We start from the raw sequence: 12,253 nt of genomic DNA, 5'->3' as shown, positions 1-12,253 counted from the left end.
TTTATGATTCGAGAGAAAAACCTGTGGACTAATAAAATACGTTTTTTTCCCCAAATCCTATTTTTAAAAGTGCAGATTCTCCCATCTAGGTAACTTGCTTATTTTTGTTTTTCTTGCTTATTTTTGTTTTTCTTGAACCGCCATCCGGGTTCCGCTGCTAGGGTCGCGGTTGATTAAAGACTTTTGGGTGCAGCTGACAACAATAGGTTGCTGGTTCCAGTTGGTCGAAGGGAGCCACCCTAGACTGACGGAAGCGCCCTTTAGCAGAAACAACCTACCGCCGCGGGCAGCACCTTAGAGAGGATGGAGTTTCCTGGTGTGGAGAGAACTGCCAAACAAATCAACTTTAAGCAGAGACTTTTGAAAACAATGAGAAAGAAAATTTTTATAATAATGTGTATTTTTATGCTATTTAGCGTAATGGTGTTTTTGATAAGCTATGTTTTATTCTCTTTTCATGTGACATTCACGCCTACTGCATCGCCCATACCTCCCCCTACTGTTTCCTCTCATTCTTTCCACTCTTTGCCTGACCACGAATCAAGTAGGAGATTAGAGTTCATTAATAACTCCTTCGTTCAGCTATTACACCAACACCAACTTGTAATGAACACAGCCAACTGTTGGGTGTGTGGTCTCATGCCCCACACCACGGATAGAGGTATCCCCTATTTGGTCCTGCCATTTAGTCGCAATGGGTCAGTATGGGCATATAGAACAATGTTCATATATGCACGAGAAATCCAACCCCTACGTTCTGTAAAAGACAACCTCAAGACTAGCGCCCTAGTCAAGGGTATAGTTGACATGATCAAGGAAGTAACTTCTTACGAAGATACCCCGGATGATGAGATACTTGCATATGTAGGTTGGAATGTGACCGGATATGGCGCTACATTAAGTGAGAAGCAGCAAGCTAAGAGATCGTCCCCTATCTGGACCGTACCCCATCAAGGTCACCTGTGTCTACAAGGTATTGGTAGGAATCCCAGAGCTCAGCTAGGGAAGAGTGTCTGCACAGAAACGTACGTTTTTGGATCTCAGACTTCCCCTGCCTTTTCAGCCGCAAAGGGTACTTACTTTATCTGCCACGATAGAGCCTATACATGGTTGCCCCCTGACTTCTCGGGCTCATGTTTTGTTTCATTTCTGCTACCTCCCACCTACACAGCAGCGGCGGATTACCATCGGACAAGGGTAGTTAGAGGCGTTTTTAGTAAAGAAGACACTGCTGGTCAAGAGTTTGGTGACTTTGCAATGGGTATTCTGCCGTTCTGGGGAGCCATGGTTAACAGCAGAAACATCAGGCAATTGACAAGGGTAGTTGAATCCACCGTGATTGAAACTGCTGGTGCCCTTAGTAACCTGACTGCTGAACTCCAGTCGGATCGACTAATGACCCTTCAGAACCGGGTCGCTTTGGATGTAATACTTGCGGACCGGGGTGGAGTATGCAAATTGATCCAGTCCAGTTGTTGCATTTTTATTCCAGATAATGCTCCAACAGTGTACGGGGCCATCTCCAAACTGCATAAGATTTCCGAATCTATTCATGTGGATAAAGGAGATTGGTCATTAATGGGATGGTTCTGGGGACTGATATCTGCCGGGGGATGGAAAATTCTGATGGTCATTGGGATGGTCTTAGCCATTCTTTTCCTGTTCTGTCTGTGTACAGTGTGCTCCTACAATATGTGGCCTCTGTGCTACATCATGTGTAAGGAAGCCTGTGTCAAGACACGAGCTCAGCACTAGAATGATGTTGCAGCAACATCTCAATGACTTTAGGAATATAGATCTGGACTCAGATTAACATGAGGATAGATTAATTGCCTATGTAAGGGCAAAAGGAGGGTCTGTGGTTCTGAAAAATCTGGGTTCATATTCTAGTTCTGGACTCGAGAATAAAAACTTCGTCGAAATAGGACGAATTTGGTATCAAAAGACCGAGAATGACGAGTACATCAAGTACATGTATTTTCGGCATATTCGAGTGACGATTTCACCTCGAAATCGTCATTTCTAAACCCTTAGCTGCATGTTGCCCTTTTACATAGGCCTTAATCCAGTCGAATTTGATTCCACAAGGACACATACTCCTTAATCGACTTCTTCCTGACCCCAGTACAAGTTAGAACCATTGCCCCAGGCCGAGCTCGTTAGGTCAGTTCCCTCCCAGTGGCCGAGCAAGATAGCATCTAAGCCCAACCAGCCATAAAGCCATTTCAGCACGCACACCTGCCATATCTCGCTCACATCTTTCTCCACTCCTTCCTTCACTTGCTTTATGATGGGGAGGTGACCGTTTTATTAGGGGTCCAGCGATATCTGATGAAATGTTGAGCCTTGCCGGATGATTTGTTATGAGCAGCACGACGTGAAATATGTACATGTCATCATGACTCTGCTTTTCTTTTGTAAACAGTAACCATAAATGAAATACCACGAATCCAAGGAATGTATTGCTCAAGGCTGAATATTAGGTATAAGAAGAGAAGCCTGACTTTGTGAAAGTGTGCAGTCTCCTGAATATACTGGTATTGTACTTCTAGGACCCTGTCACCTTGGTTGCAGCCAATAAACTAATCTTTGACTTCACCTGGAAGACTCTGAAGTTTCTGTGGGTCTGACTCAGGAGAACCCGAGGTCTCTGGTGTGTTGATCCCCTGGCACCGCTGGGTTACCGGTTCTGTACCGGTTCTTAAAAACCCAGTACCTCATTGTGTGTGTGTGTGTGTGTAAGTGAAAAGGTTGAATGGCTGAATGAGAGGTGTGTGGCTGAACGGTATTCCTTGAATTGAGTGGCGCTTTCAGAGATTGGGTGAACGATTCACTGTGACTGAAAGAGTTAATAAATGAGGGAATGAGTAAGTCGGGGACTGGCGGCTCAGATTTCTTGAGTAGCGCTCGCTGCTGACCTCCAGGCACTTTGTGATTTAAGTAAATTGTGGTTTCCATGCTACTAAAAGGTAGGCGCCATTCATTTAAATCGCCTGCAGTTCCTGGACTGCATCTGCCCCTGGTGAACATGTCATGGTGTATGCTATTACCACTGTACCCATCTGGACAGACTTCGAGCTCTCGACCTCGAAGGATAACGGGTCGCGTGTGCCCTGCCTAGGTCCCAGCACCGTGCCCACAGACCTCCCCAGCGGAGGCTCACTGTACCAACCTCACGGTGCTACTGAAAACACTACCATTGAGGGTGCAGAACACCGTCTTTTCGCTGGCCCACTGGGCTGATTAAAGACAGGCTCCTATAGCCGGATTAAAGCCTCACTGATGTGATAAAACTTCACATTTCTTATAAAGGGACTCCTTCCACGGGGGAGGGGGGGCTCGGAAACTGGGTGTGAGGCAGGCAGAGCCAGGAGTACAGGCAGGAAACCCGAGCAGGCACCTCTGATTGTTCCAACAACACATGTGTTTCCACTGAAGGACGTGTATTTCAAGCAGTGCACAATGGGAGCTTAGGGACACACGCAGCACACCGGGCCAGCATCCCCTCGGAAGAGTGGGGTCTCCTGTGCACTGGCGACCCCCTAAGCACTAGACCGGCTCAGGCTGCCTCAGACTGCAGCACGCCTGCGGAAGAGTGGGGCACGCGAGTTATGGGGACCCCCTGAGCACCGAGCCAGGGCTGGGGTGTCTCAGGCAACGTCGCGCCTCGGGTGTGCGGAGACAACAAGCCAATTAACAAGCATTTGTGGGAAGGAATAACACTGCGCAAGAGGGTAGGTTTCAATGCTTCTATGAGCTCTTTTCAGGGACAGACAATTGAGCAGCTAAAACACAAAGAAGACTCCTCCTTGGTCTGCTCCCGCCATCGCCTGCCTCTTCAGGGTTTGCACAAACTAAGTCTGCATCTCTTACGGTTACGTTTATTCGCTGACGCTTCCACTGAGCAATTTCCGAGTCCCAAGTGCTGTCTGTCACTGTCATCCTGAGGGTATCCCTCGTTATGCCCAGAGTGAAGGGATCACCACCGCCGGCCCGATTTTTCGCGAAAACCGGAAGTCCGGCAGCGTCATGCCTGTTGTGGGGTGGGACTTCTGCGGGAAGCCCGTGTCCACGGAGTGGCTGGCCGAGAGGAGAGCGGTGACGCGGGGCTCCCATGCCTGAGGGAGAGCCCCGCGGTGGCGGCCCAAGTAAAGAGAAGCCCTGGATTAGAAGTGGCGGCTGAGGCAGTCGATGCAAGTGCGGGGCTCCCATGAGTGAGGGAAACCCCACGTGTGCCAGGTCAATGGAAGCGGAGGAGATGAGACCAGGGAGTCCTGAGACGAAGCCTGTAGCAGCCACAAAAGAGCCCGGTGAGTGGGGCTTGGTTGTCCCGTGGGGGCTGGTGCGTGCACTGACTGGAGGCAGATGGTGCGTGTGTGTGCGCACGTTCACAAGTTAACTCCAGCCTCATTAACGCGGCACCAAGCACCAGGGTACACGTGCACATCTGATCCATTACATGCAAGCGCGTCTTCACAAGCGCGTTCACAGACCCCAATCACCAAAGCCCTGCGCGTGACCCGGTCTGTACCACTTGAGAGGCAAGTCGCTGACAATAGATCTCGCTGGCGACAGCGCTTTCACGCTGCATCGCCAGGCAAGACCTAAAAAGACATCACTCTGAGGTTCCAACCTACCTTGCTTAAAAGGTTGCTGGGTCTGAAGGCTCTGCCATGATTGACCCTAATTTTCAGAAAAATTCCAGAACATTAAAGCAATCATTTTCAATGAATGTTCCCTAAGTTTGGAATTCCGTTCATTGTTGGGACCAATATCTATATGATATTGAAAATAAAAAATGTAAATGCCTCTTTTTTCAGTATCATTTCCAGGTGGGACCTGCCAATGGATGCTGTTGCACTGGCAGTATACCCCTTATTAGAGCGTGTTTATTTCTCTGAAAATCTAGATATCTAATTCATGCCTTGCTATTCTTATCTCATCAAAACTGAATAATTGTGAAACTATGCATTTGTCCATACTGTTAAATTCGGTACCTATGCTAAGCTGTCAGCTGGCCTTTTGAGTCTGGTTTGTCCTTTATGAAGTAACAAATAAAACCTTGGCTACTCTTTCTTATTCAGCTGCTTCTTCGTTTTCTTCTCTTCCCTATCCTTGTTATCACCCAGATGTTTCATCCCGTTTACACTCTCCAACTCTCTAGCCAGGTTTCCTCTGTCCTTTTCCCTAAGAAGGCCAAACCAACAACTCATCTAAAGGATATCAAAAGCACTGGGGAGACTGAACTCATCTTTGGACTTGAGGCCCAAAGACTGTCTTATGTTCCTGCAAACGTAGTGATCTCTCCACCTGTCTCTAATTCCAGCATACTGCCTATGAGGTGCTCTATTTGAACGACAAAGGGGACCGAAACTTGTAGCCCTGACTAACTTAAGCTCTTGTCCAGTAAAGTCCCTTGTGCCAGATTCAACCCACACTTGTGTCAAGACAGTTTTTAACTTTCCCCGTACCAGGAATGTATTGAATCTTGCTGACAAGTGTTTGTTTTCTGACATCTGGAATTTAGTGATCCAACCAGGCTGCCCACCATCCAAAGGCCATTTCTTTGGTTTGTGGGACAATCCGTGGTTACTGGCCAGTATTCAGGGTGAGTACGTTTGTTTACTAATGGTATTTCAGGGCTACAATTACTGGGGAACTCCTGTTGGATAATCAAGTAACGTATTTCCCCCTCTCCCCCACCATCTCAGGGTATCCGTTTTGTATTTCACTGTGATCTGTAAATGAGGCTAACATTTTTGCATCTCTCCTCCTATCAAGTCAACCAACTTTGGACTGTCTCTCCATTTGGTTTGAGTCCTCAAAATGCAGATCATGTAGCACCGGAAATGAGAACTTAACACATGTACTCTGCATTTGTCTGGCGATGTTACACAAGCGTAGGAAGTAAGTTACTACGTGGACCCAATAATCAAATTGCTGTGTGTAAATGCAGGCAGGATGTCAGAGTTGCCATTAATCCGGAAAAAATGTGCTTGAAGATTCAGGTGGTAAAGTTCATAGAAATTTTCAAAGCTAGAGTACAGCTCCATGGGAGGGCTGACAGCTGCAATGACTGCACGGGCTAAGCTAATGACCCTTGGCGGGCAATGGACCTCACAAGAAACATTGTCACTAATGTTTGCACACGCATTTTCGAAATGAGTGGCATCATCGGATATATGCCTGCCTAGGAAACCACAGGGGGGATTTGACCTTTAGCTCATTGTTTATGGTTGGATTATTTTATGAGCCCAGAAGCAACATGTATTTCACGGTCCTCCGGTAATTTTAGTGAATAGTATTGAAGTATAACTTTAGAGCAGCAGCTCCTCAGCTAAGGCGGAGAAGCGTTGCCCCACTGCATTTTGAGCAGTGGATAAAGGAAAAATAAAATAATAACACTGTTATTATCATTTTATTTTTCCGGTTTACAGGGCAGGGCGGGGTTTGGCTGTGTCCCAGCCAGCAAGGTGAGGAGTGGTGGGCACTTAAGTGCGCATGACTGTTTGGCCAGCTGTCTTGGGACGGACAAACAGTCATGTACATTTTGCATGCTCTCCTCCAAGCTGTGATACACAGCCTGGTGGAGAACATGTACATGCCCCCACTGCCTGTCTGAGCTCCGAACCACTGGGCTCAGACCAATCGCAACGCTGCATTGGCTAGGGGAGCCTGTTTGTACTTCTTGGTTCAAGCAGGAACAGAAGAGGACGACGCAAGGTGTGGCGGTCCGGCATCAAGGTGAGTATTTTTTTGTATTTTTCTATCCCTGCCCCACCTGTGCTACTCTGTGGCAGCCGCCATTGATTAATTGTCTTATTGTACAAAAGGGTGACTGTTTTAATTAACTATGCACTTCAGAATTAATTTGAATTTGAGCAATTCACTGTAAATGATCTGTAAATAGCGGCCAAAGTCTCCTTGCAACAGGCCTGGCTACAACACTGTAACTCTGGACTTAAAGTGACCGTATTCATGCTTTCAATTTGTTTATAAATGATCTTTCTCAGTTACAATCGGAGAAAGGGAAATTATGATATTTCTCTGAACAGCTTCTTGGCATTCTGGCTAGCAGGTCTCTTATCTGGCTACTGACTGAAAGCCCATGAAGAAAATATTAACTGATTTGTTTGTGCTTCCTTTGCAGAAGGCTATAAGCTTCTTGGTGAATGACTGCAACCTCATCCACAACAATGTTTGTGTAGGTTCTGTGTATGTGGACCGAGCTGGGGAGTGGAAGCTGGGCGGTCTGGACTACATGTTCTTGGCCTCAGAGGGTGAAGAAAGTGCTCCAAGCAAGGGGATCATAGAGTTGGAGAAATATGATCCACCTGAGAAAACTGACAACAGCAAAATCACAGGCGAGAAGTGGTATGTGTACTGGGAGGAAGCGGGATGTGCTCTTGGCAAAGTAGGCCATTTTCTTTTGCGTTGTAAGCAAGGTTTGCTTTCGGATAGGTCAGTGAAGGGAGCGCTTGCTTCTGAAATTTGTGTGTCCGACATTCATCCACATTAGGGCAATAAAATAGGTACTGCTAGATTAATAGCAATATTTGTTGCATGTTATAGCAAAACAGAAAAGGTTGCATATGCAAAGAACTGTAAAATTCAAGCCCTTAGTAATTAGTGTATGCCCTGGAAAGAAGCCGGAGGATGGAGAAAGGGACAGTGCGGAGTTCGCTGTTGAGAGGTAGTGACATGTTTCCAGGGACAGACTGGTCGTAGCGGGCACCGGGCATTTTCCACAAGGGCGGTATCCGGTTTTCGACCGGTGGGGGCCGATTTTGTTACTGGGGGCAGGATTTGTAGCAGTGCTGTAAAATTGTCCCCCTGTAACAAAAGCACAGCAGCAGTGTTTTCAACCAGCTCCCCCAAACGTAGTTGGCAAATTTTTCTAGGCATGTCTGTTGCCTGATTAACTGATTATCCCATTGATCAGTCTTGACTAAAATGACAAAACCCTGAAAACGAGCTTGAGGACATGGGTGAAAAAGATGAACTGGTCGTAAATGTCTGGATGGTCAGAACTTGGATATCCAGCTGGAGAGGCTGTTGTGATAACCAAATGCTAAAGTGAAGAGGTGAGTTTTTGAGGATTTTGTACATTTGTGTACGTCATTAATCACTCTCAAAGTGGAATGGAGCTCCACGGGTCATGAATAGGTGAACTTTTTTTAACCTCTTGTATCTAAACAAAACAATTGACATTAAGCATCAATTAGAAGATCTAAGGGTTCTGGCTGGTTGTTAAGGGTTGAGCAGCTTTGGTTCCGTTTTTTATTTTTGTCCTTGGCTTCTACACATGGTTTAAAAAGGGGGAAAATATCGAAATCTATGTATTGAGTTATTTAACAGGGTCTATATCGCAAAAACCGCTGAATGGAATTAGTTGCACCAAATTTATCAGAAAGGTAGATATTGGTCCACAAAGCATGAGTTTGTCGTTTTAGATACATCTGTTAAGTAGTTTTTTGGAAACAAAGCCTTAAAAAAAATATATACTGCTCTAGCTCTTCCACAAATCCAAAAGATAAGATCTGATTGGCTGACCCCACATCAACAAGTCAGACATTTTATAACGCAGCAACTCAGTCCCCTATCCTGTAATAAGAGTTTTAAAAAATGTAATACGGGAGCAGGGTAGCGATACCTGGCCCCCCTGACCTAGATGGCCAAAAACATATATATTTTTAATAGTACAGTGGATTACTTAAAAAAACATATAAATAAAAGGAGGGCCCTTCCTAAACGTAAGCTGCTTCGGGATGGGTCAGGGCCCAGGGGAGAGAAGCATGTAGCCGTGCCCTTCCTGAGACCTTGTTAAGGCCCCGGGGACACCATCCTCGAAGGCTGCTTCCGTTTCAATGAGAGGGTGGTGCATCCCCCTCTCCTAGCCATTGTTTGGTCCCGAGAACCCCATCCCCTGGGGCCAATTTTCATTCTAGGGGTAAGTATGCATCCACCTCCCTCCTGGGCATCAATATGGGCCTTGGGACGGCATCCCCAATGGCTGAAACCTTTTTTTTCTTTTATTTGGGAGAATTGACAAAAACAGGGTGCTTGGCGTTCGTGGTGTAACTTCATTAGTCACATGCTTAAGCAGTGTCAATTCAGTCTACTTTACTATTATTCAACTAATACACATTATCAATTAAAAACAGTAGCGGCCGGCATGACTTGCTGGTGGCGGGGGGCCGCAGGGTTTAGTAAAACAATATATATGCAATATATGTAGTAAAATGTACACTTAACTTGCGGCCGGGTCCCGTGTCTCAGCTCCTGCTCACCCCGTGGGACAGTAAGCCAGCAGCCAGGAAGACCAGCCAGGCTTCCCTGACCAATCACAACGCTGCAAGGCAGCATTTTGATTGATTTTGAGCGTCCTGGTTTTACACTCAACAAGGGAATTGGGCCTTGGGCATGTTCTCCATGCAGCCTGCATGGAGAAGGGGAAATTGTGCAGGACTGGATTGGGCGGCCCGAGAGGGCCGACCAAACGGTCACTGCGCACTTAGGAGTGGGCAAACCACTCCTCCCTTCCCTGCTCCGACAGCAGAGCTGTCCTGCCCTCCCACAAAGGAAACTTAAAATGATAATAACTGAAATTTATCATTTTATATTTCCTTTACTTTACGCTGCTCAAAAGCAGTGGGCGACACACCTCCGCCATAGCGGAGGGGCTGCCACTGATTAAAAATGTGATTTTTTTCGAGGCCTACAGCGCCTTAGCTCATGTAAATAACATCACGGATTATCACACGGGCAGTTGTAGATCCTACTACAGTCAGTCGCTACTGGGTTGCTTGTACACCCGATTCGGATATTTAAATAAATTGAACAACTCGATTAATTATATCTGGTTTAGAACAGTTTACTTAAAATTTGAGGGATTTTTTTAAAATAAAGTAGCTGCTGATGTTCACTGCCACACAGCGGAATAGCTACCGATGTTCGCTGCCACACATTGGAACAAGGTAGTGAGTGTTTTGTAAGAGTAAAGGCAATTTAAAATGAAGGGTGAACAAGCATTAATGTGGAAAAACAATGTGATAAACAAGTCCTGAAAACATAGTTGCAAAACTGTGCAAAGAAAACAGTTTTGAAATGTGAACCGACAGGCAAGAGTCTAAGAGTTAATTTCCTTTTATGAGATTTGACGTAATTCAATTATGACTGTGCTTACTTGATTGATAAAAGGCAGAATCTGACCGCTTTTCTGGTGTCTTCGAGCAGGCCAGTTTAATTCAATGTTGGCAGAAAATATAACTCAAGTCCACTGGGTTTGTAGGACGGAGAATAGGTGGCAGAAAGTGAATCTACTGAGTTTCAGCCAGCAGCGCAAATCGCAGCAAGGTTGTTTTTCTTTTGTTTAGGTCGTGCCTGGGCAACGCATGCGCTGCTCTGCGAGGCGTGATTTATTATTTATTTATTTGAAGTTTCATATAGCGCGGACATAACTCGTTAGGGTTTCAGAGCACTTTACAAGGAAAGATGCGTTACGTATATGAAGACATGGGCAAAGTTCAGGAATTGGGGATAGGGAAAAGTCACTAGTGGGACAAAGCCATGGGTCAATTCAAGAGTCAATACAGTTTCAAAATCAACAAGGACTTGAGTTCAGTAGGGCACAAGGAAGAAATATATATACAATAAATGGTACAGATCCAAGTACAGGATGGCGTGGGGAGAATACAAGGATGGGGGTTAGGGAAAGGACAAACGTAGGACAAAGCTGTGGATCTATACAAGTGTCACTACAGTTCCAGAGTCAGCGGGCGATTTGATTACAATAGGACGTAAAAGATATGTACAAAGATCAGGGTGCATTGGAAGGAGTGAGAGTAGTTACAAGTAGCAGGTCAAGCGAGAAATAAAAATCTCAAAAAGGCATTATGTGCACCAAAGTAGCGTTATTAGAGGAATTTGCTCATTAAGAAGGTATTAGCTTCTTTTTTGAAGAGCGCCAGGGAAGGTATTCTTCTGATGGAGGAAAAAAGCGAGTTACAGATTCTTGGTGCTGCTCCGTAGAATGCTCTATTGTATGTTTTTGCCTTGCGGAAGCGAGGTAGCTAGAGCACACTCTCTGGTGGATCAGGAGTTTCTGGATCTCCCAGATAGCACGATTTTCTAGGCAAGTTATGCCGGGGAGTTCGTGTACAAGACTTTGTGAGTGATGCAGGCCAGCTTGAGTTGAATACTGCCTTCAAGCGGAAGCCAGTTTAAGGCCTTCAGGTGTGGTGAGATAAGGTCCAATTTTTTTTAACCGGATAAGAGTCTGGCTGCTGCGTTGAGGCAAGCTTTTAGGGGGGCAGTCGAAGTCCTAGGCAGGCCAGATAGTGTGGAGCAGCCATATTCGATTCTGGAGATAACTAACGCCTGCACAGCGGTTTTTAGGTCGACAATTCCAAGGAATGGTTTTAGTTTTCTCAAGTAGCTCAGATGGAATCTGGCAGTTTTGGCCATCGCGTTGATATGTTCAATCATATTCAGGTTGTGGTCCAAAATAATCGCAAAAGATTGGGGTGCAGTTGAGTGTTGTGATGGAGTTAGTCCATTCCAGGATGTCTCAGATTTTTTGGGATTCAGTTTGAACTGGTTGTTGGCAAGCCAATGGACAGTCAGTTTCAGGGCATCATTTAGATGGGTGATCTCCTCAAGAGAGGAGATTTTAATGTAGATATGGGTGTCGTCGGCATACATGTGAAAGGAGATGTTGGCAGAGTGGAGAATTTCTGCTAAAGGTTCGAGGTAGAGATTGAAGAGGGCAGGGGACAGAGTGGAGCCTTGCGGGACACCAGTGGAGATCGGGGAGGGAGCAGATAGGTTGTTGTTGACAAGGAATCTCTGTGTGCGGTTCTGGAGGAAGGACCAAACCATTTGATGACGGTACCGCCTAAGCCCATCCTGTGTTCGAGGCATTCAATGAGTTTCTCGTGGTTGACCGTGTCGAATGCCTCAAAGATCCAGAAGGATCAGAAGACCGGTTTCGCCTTGGTCAAGGGCTAGGAGAGCATCATCAATGATGTGAAGAATGGTAGTTTCAGTGCTGTGCCCAGGCCCGAAGCCCGATTGGAATTTGTCGAGTAGATTGAAATTGGCAATGTGTTTTCTTAGTTGTAGCTGCACACATTTCTCCAGTACGTTCGCGTGAAGATGGATATTCGAGATGGGTCTGAAGTTATCTGGAATATCCGGGTTCATAATGTTTTTTTTAGGATGGGTATGACTTGCCCAGATTTCAGTGAGTCTG

The 12,253-nt window shown here is 45.9% G+C and overlaps 1 protein-coding gene across 2 annotated transcripts in view; it reads left to right on the top strand.

The window, feature by feature from the left end:
• Positions 1 to 12,253, top strand: part of SCYL1 (SCY1 like pseudokinase 1) — a 990,258-nt gene that overhangs the window by 147,426 nt on the left and 830,579 nt on the right. For both annotated transcript variants that reach the window (XM_078660868.1, XM_078660869.1), the window contains exon 4: positions 7,151 to 7,374. In XM_078660868.1, coding sequence (XP_078516994.1) covers positions 7,151 to 7,374 — 224 coding nt within the window. The remainder of the gene's footprint in view (positions 1 to 7,150; positions 7,375 to 12,253) is intronic.

This window comes from Lissotriton helveticus, chromosome 9 (assembly GCF_964261635.1).
Source record: "Lissotriton helveticus chromosome 9, aLisHel1.1, whole genome shotgun sequence".
Taxonomy (NCBI): Eukaryota; Metazoa; Chordata; class Amphibia; order Caudata; family Salamandridae; genus Lissotriton; species Lissotriton helveticus.
Note: the sequence above shows the minus strand (reverse complement) of the source record. Positions and strands in the feature narration are given on the sequence as shown.